The sequence below is a fragment of the Ambystoma mexicanum genome, chromosome 4p (genome assembly GCF_040938575.1).
Source record: "Ambystoma mexicanum isolate Mex_15411 chromosome 4p, UKY_AmexF1_1, whole genome shotgun sequence".
Taxonomy (NCBI): Eukaryota; Metazoa; Chordata; class Amphibia; order Caudata; family Ambystomatidae; genus Ambystoma; species Ambystoma mexicanum.
In genome coordinates, this window is record NC_090927.1 from 996,214,646 (window position 1) to 996,233,387 (window position 18,742).

Below are 18,742 nucleotides of genomic sequence, written 5' to 3' on the forward strand. Positions count from 1 at the left end.
GTGTTTCTGCCAAAGAAATAGATAAAAAATGGCATTTTTATTAAACACTGCATTAATCGTTTTGAGACACTGTGAGTTTCTCCACACATTAACTAAGTGCAAGCAGCGACTGAACCTTCCCCTTTTCACTTACACATGGGTACGTGATTTGTTCATTAACAACCTTATTTCTTCTGTAACCACGATCAGATGTAGTTATTCTATGTATATATTTTGTATTTGTCAATGCACAATCCCTCCTATTTGAAGAGGGTCTCTTTTCTTAATCAATTAAGTTATAGCATCTTCCTTTAATCATTATTATAACTTTATGAACATTTTCTTACATTGACACTGATAACATATCCAGAACCCTCAATGCAACATATTTTTCTTTGTCATTATTTGAGGATCAAGTCCGCACTTATTTAGGAAGTGATCGCTCCAAATGTTGTAACCAACATGTAAACCACACAAAAACTCATCAAAGAGATTGAGGTGAGTAGGATGGAATTTTGTAGGTCCTACTTCGAGTAATTCTCAATTTAGTTTTTGTGTGTGATCAAAACAGTGATAGTTAATGTATATCTTTCTGCCTTAGAACTAGACGCAGTTCTGAACCAATGCCACAGTTCATCTATGTTTATCTTCTAATTAAGAAATTACTACTGGCATTACTAAATTGGATTGCCCCTGATGTAAATTCAGTACTCTGATGGGGGATTGAAACATGTCAGGCTTTGTGTGTTTTGTAATGAATTTTAAATTAGTATGTCGGATACAGAAATGACCAGAGACACTGCTACTCATTAAATAGATTTTGCAGACATTTGTGCTTGAGGAAGATGTGATCACATTGTTTTCTTTTTGTTATTTCTATACACACACACCACAGAACGTGGAGTGTGTGTGCGCTCGCTGTTTGTAAATGTTTAAATTCTATGTTTCCCTGAATTAAATGTTTAGCTGTTGTGAAGTTTAAGTGACAGTTTACGGTGAATTACAATTGCAATAATCATGTAACGTATGCATTCATGTCTGAGTTTCTTTTTGATCTGTGCACACCTTGCTCTACAGTTAGAAGAGCTGTATATATCTATTACTATGGTAAGGTACAATTACAACCACCCTTACTGATCGAAATAACTCACACACTACTGGTTTAGAGGGTGCTAGTAGAGGCTGTGATCCATGATAGCCAGGTACACCATGAATCGGTGTAGGCAACAAACCTGACATTTGCAGCAATGCTGCTGGTGCACAAAGAAGACCATACGTCATCAGATGAGGTATTTAAAGTTAAGCCCTTGAAAAACTGGCTGAAACAATGGCTATTCCTGCCCAGGCAGACTCTGCCAATAGACAGCCTCTGCTAAATGCCACTAACACCCATGCCCACACGTTTGCTGTCCTGGACCATACGCAGATCTCCAACTTTCAGATGGACCTTGTTGCAGCCAACATGATGTGAGGCTGTATCCAACTTTTTGCTCAGTAGGTAGATAGTTGGTGCCAAGGTGGGACATGTACAGCCACATTGCACCTTGACAGGCCTTGCCATCTTTATTACCACATACAGAATGAGGAACAGCTCCACCTCCTTCACAGTGCCTTCTTGCCTGCTTCCAGCAGACCTTGTGACCCAGCAGACCCTGTGAGCATTCCACCCATACTTATGGGGCCCCTTTTACCCCCTGTGAAAAACGAGAGGGTGTTTCACAATCTAGCCCCTGGGGATAGCGTACTCTGGTGACCAGGAAAAGGCCATCGCTTTTGGATTCCGACCCTGGGGGTGGACAAGCAAGGGAGGATCACCTGAGTATGCAGTGCTCGGGAGTGGGGGAGAAGCACCTGATGGTGAGACATGGTATCCCCCTTTTTCCATAACCCATCCAACCCCTATCGCTGCTTATTTTATGGGAAACTATAGCTCCCATAATTCCTCCGCACTTCACATTCACAACATTACTGAGCCGAGGAAGATGGCTAGGAAAATTACCTCTACTGACTTGCAATGGATCTGTCACTTTAATAAGACCAGGCATAGTCAGGTATGTAATCAGAACTATACACACCTGCCATTTGTTTACACTCCCTGTCAGGATAAAAGGTGGCGTGAAAAGGCACACTGTGAGAGAAGCTCAGTACAAGAAGGAGCAGCTCTTTCAGGGCTGATGCGAACTAGACTATATAAGTTGGAAGGCCAAGGGCTGATTGGCAACTGCGAAAAATGAGAGAGAGCCAGGCGAGACTTCCACACTTTCGGGAAGCTGTAAGCGTTCCAAGACTGAAACCGAGTGAGGGGGAAGGAGAACCCTTCAAGATCCTTCAAAGCAGCCTGCTACCCTCCTGGATGAGTGACAGAGTTGGGGAGGAGCAAAGGAGGTGTTGGAAACGGCCTTGACTGCTACATGAACAGCGGTGAAGAGTGAAGCCTAATTAACACGACCAGTGAGTTATTGAAGGCAACAAAAGCCCAGTTTGTGTTAAAAGCAAAAGAAGCTGCTTTTAACACAACCAAGAATTGAAGGCTGCGTGTGTGCCAATAAATCATGTAATGGAAAGGACAATTGCGGAGTGATGAAGAAAGAATACAAAGTAACATAGTCTTCCTGCGAGGCAGAATCCCACATTCAAAAGTCTCTGTGAAATGTTCTGAGTTGACGTATATTAAACAGGAACTAAAGGCAAGAAAGTAACCGGGATCTAAGTGAAAGTCAAATAAGAGAAAAGCAAAGTATGTGAACTTTGAATATGCAGATAGGGCAAAAGTATATGTACTTTGACAGAGGCCAAGAGGGCAAAGTAAAGAGAATAAGGAAGTACATGTACCAAGAAGCATTTTGAGATGAGGAAGATTGTTGATTGCTGAATTGTTTAAAGAGGGGTTTCGAAGTGGCCGTGCAGAGGTCTTTGTAAAATCCTTTCAGTTTGAAAAGTCTTTGACAGTAAAAGAATATAAAGACAGGCTCGAGCCCGGCAGAGGGATGTGCTGAACTGTGATAAAGCATAAGGTGAATGTAGAAAAGGAGGCAAAGTAAAAGTTAAGAGTAGAGCTGCGTTTATGAGAAGGTGGATGAAGTCTAAGCAACTGATTGAATTACTAAAAGCTTGAAACCCAAACCTGAACCATTGAATTGCACCAGTAAGCCCAAATGTGCAAGACTGATAGAACTGTGCCATCAACCTGTCCTTTTAAAGAAACTTTCGAGACCCTGTGCTGTTGAAAGTGGGGAAGGGAGTTGTTAAGAAAGCCATTCTGACATTTTTTTAAGGCACAATTTTTCCTTTTGAATTCCCTTAACACATTTGTCATTAGAGAAGGAGGACAAGGTTAAGTTTCTTTAGTATGGGCCTTTTTTATTTTGACTAGACAGACTTGGAATTGTTTGTAATTTTGTTTAATGGTCAAGACTACTCCCATTTCAGAGTTGGGGCCAGTTAGGAATTCTACCAACCCAATCAAAACACCAAAATAAAGGTTTTTAAAACTTGTATCTATTGTGTCTGTGTCTGCTATTGATTCCATGGCTTCCTTACACCCTACGTATGCTTTTCCCTACTAAATAACATTTTTTGTGGTTTAGATATCTTGGACTGTTGGAGTTTTTGATGGGGAGAAATTTGGTTTCAGACAGTGTGTTAGGGATGAGGATGATGCTTGGAATGGGACAGTTACTGTCTTTGGGAATTAGGGAGGTGGGCTACATTACCACATGCAAACAATTGCGTCTTAAAATAACTTGCCATTTCTCATCAGAACTCCATTTACATCATCTCCTTTTTCTGGTGGAAGGTTTGTGTGCATGTTGTTCCTTTCCATTCCGGTCATATTCACTAATGGAGGCAACATGCTGAAGAATGCATCAAGTGACCGTAATGCAGCAGATGCTATACGAAAAATGCTAGAGGGTTCCCCCTGTCTGGACACCTCAACCTGTTCTTAAAAACTTCAAAGGCACGTTCATTGGCAGTCTTGGTCCAGATATGTGCAGTGTGGTGTCAGGGTTGGATGGTGTGACAATGTCCCATGCTTTGCTATAAATGCTGGTAGTGCCAGGATCTTGGGTGTTGAGGATCACGCCCCACCCCCCACCTACTCTCCAGCATAGTGACCTTGGAAAAGGTATATGGGAGATCCTGTGTGACTTTGCACTGTGACATGTTCGCTTAGCAGGGGAATGTCACAAGATAAGGCCAGGATGACCAATAACCACCTGACTTTCCTTTAATTCATGTGGCCCCTTTAAGACTCAAGCAAACAAATGTGAGAATCCACAGCTATTTGAGATCTGCCCTTGAATACCCACAAGTAAGCTGGAGGCCCACGAAACATTGCAAACTTGCAGCAATACCAGCAACAGTGCAAACTGAGATTAATCCTACGGATCCCTCACTAAACCCCTCCATAAAGTCTTCTCCCAGGTGGTCAGAGAAAGGCAGACGCTTCCTGATCCTGACCTTGGAGGTGGTGTTCTGTGGGAGGATCACATGGGGGTGGGGGTACAGGCCAGGAACACTGGGAACCCCCCCTGTTTAACTTTTGTACTAACCCCACACTTTCAATGGCTGTTGTCAAACCGAAGAAGTCAAAGTTTAACTTTCTTGTTGGGGACTACAAGTCTCATAATCCCATAAGTACTGGGACGAAGAAGAGGGTTGAAGAGTCCTGTAGCAGTAGCGGTCAGACAATTAAGCAAGATAGCCCACAACTGAGGGAAGCTGAGAGGTTTAAAAGGCCCCCTCAGGTGCAGGCAATGAGAAGGAGCTGGAACTGTGGCTGAAGTGTATGCAGTAGTAGCAGAAGCAGAAGGAAGAAGGCACAGTGTTGGCAATCCAGGCAGAAGTGGGAGCAGCAAAGGGACGCTGGGACTCTGATTCAGTAGTTTTCACCTGCTTGTCCTGTAATGGTCGTGTTATCACAAACTCTGGTGTGCAGAGGCTGCACAGCGGGAGGCGTGCAGGAATGCTGCCTTTCCCCATGTGAGCTTAATTGCAGAGATTGCACAGCAGGGAGCGTGTTGGAGATCGCGGTGAGTAGATGCTGTGAAGCCGTGGGTCTCGGGAATGAGAGGGGCTCCTTAATCAAGTGGCCGGACCAGAGACACCTTCAGCGAGGAATGGTGTGGGTCCCAAGTGAAGCCAGAAGTTGTAGAAGCTGTGCAGCACATGGAGAAAGGAACCCAGAAACCGGTGATTTGAACCAGGCATTCTGATTTCTTGCGCGAGCACTGCCTGTCAGTCCAGAAAAAGTAGGCACCCCTCAATCATGAGGCAATTTACTTTGTTGGCCGAAGACCAACTGCCTCATGTGTATTAGTATTAGAAATATATAGCCATAGGTTTGACTGAAGTGCGGCCATTTTGAAGTGACTGAAATTGCCATTTTGTTTTCTAACGTTTGCCTTTTGCTTTCTGTTAAAAACTGCTTTGCTGAAAACTTATTCTGCTCCACTAGTACATTATTGTTCATGTAAAGTGCAAGGTCGCGAGACTTGTTGAAACATAACGCAGCAACCCAGACAGAAATGCCCGGTCTCATCCCTCACAAATCCTTGGAAGTAAGCAGCAAGGCATTCTAATCAGTACACAGGTGCCAGCTAGTCTTGTTAATACAGTAGAAATGTTAGAAGCGAACATTAAATGTCTTGAATTATGCTCTTCTTTGCACCTCACCCCCCCCTCTTTCCTGAGCCCTGTTGAGCCCCGGAGAGCAAGTTGACCCCCAGGACACGAATAGAAACTAGGAGATAGCGAGGCCTGGAATGTGTCTCTCCCCTGCACGCAACCTGCTTGCAGAGAACAGAAGCAGTGTGTTCTTATAACAAAGAATTGTGTCTGCAGGCTCGTGAAATTGCAAACTGTTGCTAAATAAATGTCTGAGGGTGTCATACTCGTCACAAGTGTCAATCATCGTGCCCAATTCAAAGGAAATACGTTATAGGCTGTATTGAATGTGTCATCACTCATTGTAAGTTGCTTGCTTTGTATATATGTAACTGTTGTACGATTCACGACATTCACAACGAACATCGAAGAAGAAGAAGAAGAAGAGCGAGAGAAAAATGACAGAACCAGCTTTTGCCCCCTCCTGCACCACTGCTGATAATGAGTTAAACATAGAGACTGGAAAGTTACACAAAAAGAATTGCCGAGAAAATTGTATGCTGATCTTAACGATAGTTATGTGCATAATGAGTATATTAGCCCCAATAATGACCGTACTGCTATTCTGGTACTTGGAAGAAATACACCCCTTAGAAGTACTTTTGCCTGTTCGAAACATTTCCACTACTGAAAGCCTGTTTCATGTAATTACTTACACTCTGTCCCCAATGGAAGAAAGACACAAGGAAGGTTATGGGAATAACACACTACTGCTAATAATGAATATGACCCACTCCATATTAAGAAAGAATAATTTGCTGGGTATGTGCCCACTTACCGCAGCATGGTGGTAAAGGAATTGGTTGGTATGTGCAGCTCCTGCAATTGAGTTCTGCATGTTACGCATCACTGAGTGCATTATATTATGGGAAATGGAACGAAAGTGAAACTGGTCAATTGGATAGAACAAATATGAATGAATTTGAAGAGATCATTATGAAACCCGTAGGTTGTTCTATATTCCACAAAGCACAATTGATCACACCAGTAGTGATGCCACAAGACAGATTATTTGTGCCCAATAAATCATCTCCAATCACGTTTCATATGAACCCAGAAGGAAATAAAGATACAGTGCCCCCCTCATATACAGTAAATTACAGTCCACGCTCTGTCCCTTTTTGCCTGAGAGAAAAAAGGGGTCCTATTTGGTAGGGACATTCACTAGATGCATGAATATAGCATTCCTTGATAAGGATGTAGAGCCACTTTATGTGGGTGATCCAGTTTATTTAATATGTGGAGAAAAAGCGGATCACTGGTTACCTAGAAACTGGGGAGGTACTTGTTACTTGGGATTTTTGTTCCCAGATGTATTCCTTTCAAGAACAGCTGATATAGCAAAACTGGCCAGGTCAAGACCAAGACCACGACGGAATGAGGAAGGAGGTTTGATCGCAGAGGACATAGCAAAACCATTCATACCATTTTGGGGCCGAGCAATAAACTTGTGTAATATAAGACAACTGTCCAGAATACTAGAGAAAACGATAAATGGGACAACAGATATATTATACAATATGACATTCGAGGAAAAAGGAATTAGATTAATGACACTCCAAAATAGAATGGCTCTTGATGTCATTCTGGTTGATTGTGGCGGAGCTTGAAAAATGGTGGGATCAGCGTGTTGCATATTTGTAAGTGACTCCTCCCCTACGATTTTCGAAGCGATAAGAAAGTTACACGTTTTAAGCTCTGACCTTCACCCCCCTGAAGGGAGTTGGGAATTAAACATAAGCTCCTGGTTCTGGGAAGTACTACGCTCATGAGGATGGAAATTATTTGCGATCCTAGTAGCAGTGCTAGGAATATTCATGACATGTTGTTGCATACACTGCTTACCCATAGTATGTACTGAAATAAGCGAGGAGTGCGTACAGATGGTAGGAAAAAAAGAGTACTGCTAACTCAAGTACTCGCGGTAATGAAGAATCAAAGACAGTAAAAGAATTCATATCAATCAATATTGATGACAATGAGGAGGAGACCAGTAGAGTGCAGGATTCAGAATCGGATACTTGGTCTGAAGAGTATGCAATGTACTGATGAGGCGTTTGGCATACGGCCAAAAGGAGGGTTTGTCAGTCCAGAAAATGTAGACACCCCTCAATCATGAGGCAATGTACTTTGTTGGCCGAAGATCAACCGCCTCATATGTTTAGTATTAGAAATATATAGCCATAAGTGACTGAAATCGCCATTTTGTTTCCTAACGTTTTCCTTTTGCTTTCTGTTAAAAATTGCTTTGCTGAAAACTTATTCTGGTCCGCTGGTACATTATTGTTCATGTAAAGTGCAAGGTCGTGGGAGACTTGTTGAAACATAACACAGCAACCCAGACAGAAATGCCCGGTCTCCTCCCTCACAAATCCTTGGAAGTAAGCAGCGAGGCATTCTAATCAGTACACAGGTGCCAGCTAGTCTCGTTAATACAGTAGAAATGTTAGAAGCAAACATTAAATGGCTTGAATTATGTTCTTCTTTGCAGCCCCCCTTTCCTGAGCCCTGTTGAGCCCCGGAGAGCAAGTTGACCCCCAGGACATGAATAGAAACTAGGAGATAGCCAGGCCTGGAATGTGTCTCTCCCCTGAACGCAACTTGCTTGCAGAGAACAGAAGCAGTGTGTTCTTCTAACAAAGAATTGTGTCTGCAGGCTCATGAAATTGCGAACTGTTGCTAAATAAATGTCTGAAGGTGTCATACTTGTCACAATTGTCAATCATCGTGCCCAATTCAAAGGAAATACATTATGGGCTGTATTGAATGTGTCATCACTGATTATAAGATGCTTTCTTTGTATATATGTAACTGTTGTTACTGTTCTCTCTCTTGCGTCCCCTGGGGTCTGGAAACACGTCGCAGGGCGTGGGACCCAGTTGGCCAACTGAGGCTATTTGCTTTGCAATAAACCCTAGCTTTTGGGAATACCTTGTGTCTGGCGTATCAGTTTGTGTGTGGTGATTGTGCCTTGTTTCCATACGCGAGGGTCCCCTAGGGGCCCTTTCATGCCGGGAACAGTATCCCGGTAAATAATTACTCAGGTATGAGCCGAAGTGATGAGAAATTGTTCGTTTTGTCTTTACCAAATGACCACTTGAATTGTAGCACTTGCATGTGATTGGGTATTCTCTTTCACATGCGCAAAGAGCAAACGCTGTAAAGTACATGAAGTGGTTGTGTGTGCCCAATTACGATTCTAGGAGGAAGAGTGACCACTGAATCTTTATTAACACAGTCAACAGTTGCTAACAAAGAGAAGTCCAGAGTTTAAACATTGTTATTTAACTTGGAGAAAGCAAGCATTGCCCAAGTCAAGGGTGAACAGGGTATTTCCCCAACTGAGACTGAAACAAGCCTTTCTCAAAACCAAAGAAAAATCTAAACGGTATTAAGAGCCAAATAGAATCTCAGCATTGCCCAAGATATTCGTGTGCAAGCATTACCTGAACCTGAAGCCAAAAGAGTGGCGACAAAGCTTTTGGGTAAATATTCTGGCTGACAGTAGACAGAGGGATAAAGGCAAGGTTGGGGAAGGGAAACTTGCTACTTATAAACTTTCTTTGGAGTTGATACAACCTACATTGCCAAAGAGAATAGGAAGGAGAGAGAAGAGTGTCTCAAAGGCAAATCTAGGTTGTTGTTGGTGGCAGACAGATAAGAGAGGCAAAGAGACTGCCCCTTTGGAAATAGATATTCAGAGGAAGAGTGGCTTGTCTACTTAACGGTGATGACGTACCTGGAATTCGGTCTTGTCATAACCAAAACCTGTTCAAAGTCACAAAGTACTGAAGTTGTGGTTGTCAGTAGATTTGAGACTTCGGTAGCACAAATGAAGGTGGAATACTATGGTGAAGTTGTGGAAGTAGAGGTGCTGTGAAGTCATCCTGACGGATACCTTCTGTGACCCGTAACCTTGTATAGAGACGCATAACATTTACAGAAGTTGTATTTCTTTTAAATTGTGGCATTTCTTCTTGGACCAATGAAAGTTGTGGCAAAGCATTGTGGCTGGGAATAACATTGATGCTATCTTGAGGAAATGGAAAGTCTTTATTTCACCTAGGAGGAAAGCTTTTCTGTTGTTGGAACTCGTTAACATAACTTTACTTTAACATTGAAGAAGCTAAAAACTGACCCGAGACTGTATCACAGAATACAGATCTCCTTGTTTCCTTTTTTCCTTTGAACTGAATTACCTTGAAACTTATGGAAGGGGAGTTCACCCAGGTTACCAAGAGATACTGTGAATACCATTGCTGATGTTACTATGAGTAGCCATATATTTCTTTATGTATTTGATGTTTAAGTGTGAGGGCCAGACATTCAGTGTTAGTGTTTACCTTAAGTTTTGATAGGCAGGGAAATCCTCGTCAGAGTAGGGATAGTGAATACGCTTGCTAACATTTCTAATTTAATAAAATGGCATGTGTTGAAAAATCATCCAAAACATGTCCGCCTCATATTTCTGACCCCTCCTAATACGCATTACGACGAATCGGCGGAATTAGTCCCTTCTCTCCAAGGGGGAGCCCTGCCCGCTATGTGAGGCTAGGGAGGCGAGCCCGCTCTGCTGCACATTCCGCAGGGGTAGAGGCAAGTCGGACTCTCCCTTGGGGACCAAGGACTCCTGTCCCTGTGAGGAACTCCGTACAACAGTAAACAGGATGGCATATATGGGTCTGTGAACTATCAGGAATGGGCTGAAGAAGATAACCAATGCTATTGTTCTGAAGAAAGAGAAACAGTCTCTTTGGGAAAGTGACCAATCAACTGAGATGAGTGGATTGAATGAGGAACACTCATCAAGTATGAGGCTAAAAGGGAGATAAGTGGGAGAGGAAGGCGTCTCCAAGCAGGGGAGGTCCCCTGGTAACGTGATCCTGGGAAGAGGCAGAGCTGCAAGAGGACTTATAGCCCGCAAAATACACTTCTGCTGCAAAGCAGCCAAGAGTACTCCGAGAAGCCATCGTAACCAAGAGCCTGAGAAGGATTGAGCCGAATGGAGCTTAAGAATTGTTGGTGGTGTGACTGCTAGAGAATCGTGGTGGCCAGCCGGCCCACGCGACTGCGCCGATGCCGCCACCGGAAAGCTACAACAAGCAATGCGGCTCCCCATTGAAACTCTGAATAACTGAAGGGAGGAGCGACTAGCGTATGCGAGAAACGCAGAGGAAGTCGGCTCAATAGTGCGGTGGTGAAACAAAACCTTTGTCAGACCCGTAAGATCCCAGAAGCCCTTTCCTGGTGAGACCATAGGTATCTGGGAACAGGAGAAGGCACAAGAAGATTGCGGACTAGTATTATAAAATACAAATAACTTGTTTCACTACTAATGAAAAAAACCTGAAGATATATCTATTGAATTTGTACTGTGATAAGGCAAGGTGGAGCGCAATACCACTCTCTGAAGGAGAATTGAATGGGAATTAAATATCCTATGTGAATGTGAACTGCGACAGTCTGAGAAAGAGAACAATGTTGATCCCTGAAGGGATGGAGAATTGGAAATGTCATATCCCTGTTAAAACCGAACTGTGCAAATGCAAGGAAAGGAATAACAATCCGGAAAAGGGAGCTGAAGGAGAGTGGGAAAAGCTGAATGTAAACATTAATGAACTGAAGTGTTTGAATAAAATACAGAAAGACAGATACCCAAAGGAGGGAATAATAAAGTGAGTAACACTTTGTCCTGGAAAGAAAGATAAAACCTATGTCCCAAGCAGAAGAGTGGGACCTAAGAAAGAAACAGTATGAAGAGCTGGAGACCAAAGCAGTCTTTATGATGAATCAATCTGAACTGAGTAACACCACATCTACAGTGAAGAATACATCTAGTAACTTGAGGAAAGAATTGCATGAACTGATACAAAGAGTCACGAAGAACTATTGAAAGAAAACACATTGAGATGAAAAGTGCAGGAAGCACCGAGCAGGAGAAAGGAGTCCTGCCCTGTTATTTTGTTTGTAATAGTGCTAGGTCCAGATACTTAGTTTTTGGATGGTGGGCAGATTTTCTTTTGGACTTTGGAAAAGGTGACTGACAAGCACCTTAGTTATTTCTTTAGATAGGGAATACCCCATTGTCATAGGGATAGTTAGGTTTACACCTTAATTGTTTAAGATATCTTGTTGAAAAATGTCCTTAAAGTGTCTGCGTCCTTCCCCTGACTCATCACACCTACCAGAGTCGAACTTTGCGTCCTGAGATGTTAGCAAACTTGACTATGGGTCCACAATCAGCAAAACACCCTAACTGTATTTGTGAACACCATGAAGGCCAATACAGGCTTTGATGTATGCCAGGGAGAAGATGAAGAAACCTTGGGACACATTGTACTTAACTACTTACCATGTCAGAATGAACACAGTATAGGTGATATACCAGCCATCAAAACATGCATGACTGGACACATAAAATTCAAAGTGGCTGACCCCTGTCTTTTAGCCTCAGTCTCAAAAGGCCGGCAACAGAGCGAAAGGGCAGGAATCCATGAATCACACCCCCCAGCCCCTAGCCTTGGGACCCTGAGGCAACCCAATGAACAAGGTCCAAGTGATGGGGGGTGATGAGGGGTGAGGGGGAAAGGAAATATAAAGTAATAGCACAGTTATCGGAAATAGCAGGTTGTTGGAGTAGTGGAAGGATGGTGTTTGGAGTGTGGTGGTGAAAAGGAGCAAGAGGAGTACAGGCTGGCGAAGATCAGAAGATCAGCAAGTGGTGGTGGTGGTGGAGGAGGAAGGGTGAGGAGTCTGAGGACAACATTGAGGAGGAAGGTGGAGAGGGTTTGAATGTGAAAGGAGATTTGGAGCAGGTAGAAGTGTAAATAAGAGTTTGGGATATTATCCAAACAAGGCTAAAATACCACCCCTTTCAACACCTAGCTCCACGGTCAGGGGCAGACCACATATATCTATACAAAAAGGAGAGAGATGTACATATTACCCAAATCTCTTTCTCATCTGCAGTAGTCGGATGCTTAAGATTATCCTCATACTTTTAGTCCTGAAAGAATAGACCCAGTGTAGTGTTCATGTGTATAATTCAAAAATGTTTAATTCAAAAAAAGATTAGAAAATCTTTAAAAACATTCAAAACACTATGACCCAATTGTTCACCCACATGGTGGGTATATCGTGTACATTTTAGTCACAAATTACATAAAGAATAACCACATTTAACAATTCCGAAAACGCTAATGACAAAAACATAAAAAAATGAGTAATCTAAAAGTGTCTTACAAAACACATTAATCCAACATGTTTCAGTTCTTCTTTGCTCTGAATGCACGAACATTCTTCAGGGGAATCTTTTTCTTTAAAACTTTTTCAACACCATGTGACCAGGGTCGATGTACATTTCAATTTCTATGAAGGTAACCTGTAGAGGACAACAAAAGCACCACAGTCAACTGCAGTAAGATATAGTTATTCAATAGCTCTAACAACCCCAGCATCACAAAACATCAGTGTGCTGGGGGCTAGAATACGGTCAAAGACTGGACCTATCCTATATACCACACCAATCAAACATTACCTTCAAATGATACTTTGTAAGAAGCGTGTCAAAGTCCACAATTAAATCACTCAAACTCTCATTAATAGAGTAAGTCTGAAAATCCACAATGCTAATTAATAGCCCCAGGGTTCAAGGATAACTGTACAGACATAAAATAACAACCAGGGAGACATAACCAAGGAGAGACGGATTCAATGTTTATCACTTTCTACCGTAATTGGTAAAAACAGCCAAACAAGGCCCAGCACCATTGATGCACCACACACAGTGAATTGCCTGTGTATTTCCTGTCCACTCGAATAAGTGAAAGTTCAATAACTCAATTGATGGTTAGACAAGTATTTTAAATGTAGGGGTACCCTTGGAGGGGGCACGTCACTTGAACCAATGGAGTGATATGTTTCCCTGGTTGTTATTTTATGTCTCTACAAGTATCCTTGAACCCTGGGGCTATTAATGAGCATTGTGGATTTTCAGACTTACTCTAATAATGAGAGTTTGAGTGATTTATTGTGGACTTTGACACACTTCTTACAAAGTATCATTTGAGGGTAATGTTTGATTGGTGTGGTATATAGGATTGGTCCAGTGTTGACCATATTCTAGCCCCCAGCACACTTGTGTTGTGATGCTGGGGTTGTTAGAGCTATTGAATAGTTATATCTTACTGCAGTTGACTGTGGTGCATTTGTTGTCCTCTATTGGTTACCTTCATAGAAATTGAAATATACATCCACCCTGGTCACATGGTGTTGAAAAAGAGTGTTAAAAAAAAGATTCCCCCTGAGGAATGTTCTTGCATTCAGCGCAAAGAAGAACGGAACATGTTGGGATAATGTGTTTTGAAAGACACTTTTAGATTACTCAGTTTTTTATGTTTGTCATTAGTGTTTTCTGAATTGTTAAATGTTATTTTTGATGTAATTTGTGACTAAAATGTACATGATATACCCACCGTGTGTGTGAACAATTGGGTCATAGTTTTTTTAATGTTTTATTTTTTTATTTTTTTAAACATTTTTATTGAATATTTAAACAAACAGTACAAACCAAACTTGCAGTGTATACAATGATGTTTTAATTATGCATCATTCAACCGTGTTCACTGCTTCCCTTTTCCCACTCCCGTTCCGAGCCTACCTCTGCTAATGTTCTGTTCCTGCATCTTGTGATGGGGCTTCCCTTTCCATGGGATCCGAAGGGTCTTGCATTGACCCAAATAATTCTGCTATTAGCAGTCTCCAGGCCATCGGGGTCTGTTTCCTCCCCCCCCCCCCCCCCCAGTGCTGCTAGCTTCTTGCCATACCACGGTTTCAGCCTCCGCCCATTTCTGCAGATCTTTCCACCATACCTCCAATCGTGGTTTGTGGCATGTCTTCCACCCCATAGCAATTCTCCGCTTCGCAAGCGCATATGCCAGATCTTTCAGTTTGCTTACATGCCTAAGTTTCCGAGGCCTAGGGAACCCCCCTAACAGGCAGGCCCACACAGTATCCACCACAATCTTAATAACCCTTTTCTGCTAGTTTATGTGTGACCTCACCCCAAAAGCACTCAATAACCGGGCATGACCAAAACATATGCACCATGCCCGCGTTCTCCGTATCACACTTAGGGCATGCCTGCCGTCCTGCATTTTGGAACTTGGCCATCCTTTGGGGTGTCAGATATGCCCTATGTGTAATATACAATTGCATCTGTTTAAGGCTTGCGTTTCTCGACACTTTCTTGTGAGACCCCTGGACCTGTTCCCACATCCCATCCTCCATCGGGATACCCACTTCTTCCTCCCATTCCAGTCTCAATTGCACCAGCTCCTTTCCCACTTTGGACATCATCATCTCGTATATTCTAGATATCTTGTGTCCCCCTTCTGCTATATCATATATTATGTCTATAGAAGCATCTGGTTCTTCCTCAAGCACCAATTCGGACCATGTTCTCTTGAGCTTCCGCACCAGTCTATGGTACGTGATGTACTGGCCAGTGTGCAACCCAGTTTCCGCCCCCAGCTCCACAAAATCTGTTATGGTCCCGTCCTGCCAAATATCCCCCAATGTCACTATCCCAACCGGCTCCTAGTGGTTTCTGATTACCACCCTTAGCTGCTCTTCTCCACCCGCCAGTGCAACCAGTGGTACCTGAGGGGAGCACGGGCATGGGTTCCCCTTCAGTTGGCACGCCCTTCGCCACATCTTCCATCCTAGCACCAACATCTTGGGGCGCCCATCCATTACAGCCTGGGGCAACCACATTATCTCCTTCAGATAAAATGGGACACAGTCCCGTCGGAACAACCTGGTTTCGGTGGTTGCATCCTCTGAGAGCAGAGCCATTTGGCCACATATTGCAGCTGACTCGCAACATAATAGACTTCATAATTAGGCAATTTTATACCCCCCTTCTCGTAAGAATTCTGTAGCTTCCAGAGGGCCACTCTGTTTCGTGTACCATCCCATAGGAAGTCCCTACACATACTGGCCAGTCTACTAAAAAACTTCTTTGGTTTAGGCAAGACCACCATCTTCAACATTGCGCTACGTCCCCTCATTGCTAAGGGCATTTTTACCCAGAACCGCATGCAATTCTCAATTTTCGTAATAGCTACTTCTGTATTGCGCTTGTGCTCTTCCTCCACTGCGTGGTAAATATCTATTCCTAGATAGTGAAATGTACTAGCTGCCCACTGTACCTGTAACACCGGTAGTTCTAGGGGGATTCCCTTATACCCCCGCTTAGTGAGAACATGCTAGACTTCTGAGGGTTCACCGCTATACCGGACACTCGCGCATATCTTCCCATCACCTCCAAAACATATTGGAGGTTCTCCTCTGGGTACCGCAAATACAATAGTATGTCATCTGCATACAATGATATCAGTTGTCGTTCATCACCCACAGGGATGCCTATCAGGTCATATTGTTGCCTTAAATAGATCACTAGGGGTTCCAGGGCTAATATGTAGAGCATAGGAGACCATGGACAGCCTTGTCTGGTTCCCCTACGGAGTTTCCACCTTTCCGATACCACTGACCCCGTTTTAACCCTGGCCAGCAGTTCACTATATAACATTTTAGCCCACTGTAGATATCCCGGACCCATCCCGTAGCCAGCCAGGGACGCCAACAACCACGGCCATTTGACCAAGTCAAAGGCCTTTATTGCGTTCAACGACACTATTGCCAGTTCATCATCGCTTTCGTTCCCATATTCAATGACTCTATGGAGCCTTCTAAGATTATTATATATGTTTCTGTTAGGGACATAGTCCGTCTGATCCAGCTGTATCAATCTGCCTATGACTTTCCTTAGTCTATTTGCCAAAACAGCAGTCAAAATTTTACTGTCTTGAATCAGCATCGACAGGGGTCTATAAGAACTGCAGCTGTGCCCTGGCTTATTAGGTTTGGGGAGCAGTATTATAATTGCTTCTCTGAGTGACTTTGGCAGTCTGCCTAGCTCATGCGCCTCATTCAACATGTTCAACAACGGGGGGAGCACCTCATCTTTAAATGCTTTATAAAACTCACTTGGGAGTCCATCAACCCCCGGGGTCTTACTAGTCGGCAACTGTCTTACCACCTCTTCTAGTTTTTTGAATGTTTAGAAGATGTTCTACTCTTTTTTTTTTTTTTAACTTTTTTGAATTATACACGTGAAAACTACACTGGGTCTATTCTTTCAGGGCTAACAGTGTGAGGATAATCTTAAGCATCTGACTACTGCAGATGAGAACGAGATTTGGGTAATATGTACACCTCTCTCCTTTTTTGTAGGAGTTTGGGAAACATCAGAAGGAGGAAGGTGGAGAACAGTTGTATGAGGGAGAAGAAGTGTTGGAAGAGATTAGGAAAGCTCAGAATGTGGGAAGAGAAGATGAGGTGTAGGAGGAGGAAGAAGGTGTGTTGAGGGACCTTGGAGGAGATTATAAAGAAGTGGCTAGAAGGCAGATGGGTTTGTGGTGGAGGGGTACCAGTGAAAGCAGATGGAAGTAACAGAAATAAAGTCAAGCCTGCACAACGTGCCCCTGGTTTAGGTGAGTCACCCCCAATCTGAAGGTGTGGATCCAACAGAAGGTGGAAGAATGAGAGCATCTAAAGGCATTATTACTGGCATTATGGGCAAGCCAGTGTGAGGGTTCTTGCATGAGAATACTGGCCCATTTGGGCATGACCTGCATGGACAATGCTTTCTTGCAGTTGCGTTATGGGCAAAGCCAACATAAGTATTCTAATGTGGCAATATTGGCATATTGGGAAACACTGGCATAAATTAGCACATGGGTCATAGGCATTTTCTTTTGCAGTGGCAGTACTGGCATTAAGGGAAATGCCAGCATCAGTGTGTTATTATGTGGGATACTTGCATGTGTGGCTACAGCGAGCATGGTCATAAATTAGTACAGTTTAATTCTGGCATGTGTAAAACCAACATGAGTGTTCTTATGTGGCAATACTGGCATTTATACACATAGCATAGATTTTCATTATGGACAGAGCTAACTTATTTTGTTGAAATACTGACACATATTGGTAATGCCAGTAATATCACTGTAAGACGGCCCCTTCACAGACAAGCTCAACTTATGCAAATAACAGCACCGTGCATTACTGCAGAGAGCCCTCTCATAGACAGCCTGTTATTGGCACCAAAAAATATTTTCATCTAAAAAAAATCAGGTGTTGTTCCTCCAGCAAAAAGTGCTTCTGTTTTAAGATTGTGGATGTTCTTACGTTTATTTTAATATTCTTTATATATGTCTCGAAGGCTTTTATGGGACTTGTTAAATTATTCTTATTTTCTAGATATGTCATGTAATTTTATCATGCTTATGTCGCCAGCCAACCACTTCTGGTCTGGAAATGTATATTATCTTTGTTGTCCCTATGCCCACAAAATATGAGAAGTCTGTATATTACTTGTATTTGTTCTAATTATTCTCATTGCTTTGTCAGTTACTTTTACCTAGAGTCAGCTACTTTATGCTGGTTACTGACAAAGTGAGGAAACACTTTCAGAAAGGAATGAGACCAGAAGATATTGGTGAAATATGGTTTGAATATGAAGGAACACCACTGAAATGGTGAGCAGATCTGATTTTGGTGCTTTTGCTTGTACCAATTGATTTGTTTTCTTCTTGAGCAAGATGTGAATGATCAGGATTTCATTGTTGCATAACGAAAATACCTTTGTGAAGGCCTTCCAATTCTTGCATTCATGCACCTTTATTCTATTCACCATTGGTGCCTGTGAAGGCATCATGAAGCAGACACAGACAACTGGTTCAGGTTTGGTCCGCAAAGTTTTATTAACTCAAAATGCAGGACAGATTAAGGCCTAACTTGCCCTATGCTAAGGTGGGATTTCCCTACCTAAACAAAACTAAGGATAGTCTGTGTCAGGAAGTCCAAATCAAATGTCTGTCTCCAAAACCTATACTTGCCCTCACGTGTAACTGTATACAATGTGTGGGGATGTCTGCATCAAAAGAAATAGTGTTCAAAGCCAAGTTCAGAGCTTCTTCCAGCTCTTGGCGTGTAAATCAGCTTCCTGTTTCTCAAGTTCAAAATAGTTCAA

At 42.8% G+C, this 18,742-nt stretch overlaps 1 protein-coding gene across 3 annotated transcripts in view; it reads left to right on the forward strand.

The window, feature by feature from the left end:
* ATG5 (autophagy related 5) overlaps positions 1-18,742 on the forward strand; it is a 1,002,579-nt gene that overhangs the window by 170,038 nt on the left and 813,799 nt on the right. For all 3 annotated transcript variants that reach the window (XM_069606579.1, XM_069606580.1, XM_069606581.1), the window contains exon 3: positions 18,121-18,248. In XM_069606579.1, the coding sequence (XP_069462680.1) occupies positions 18,121-18,248 (128 nt within the window). The remainder of the gene's footprint in view (positions 1-18,120; positions 18,249-18,742) is intronic.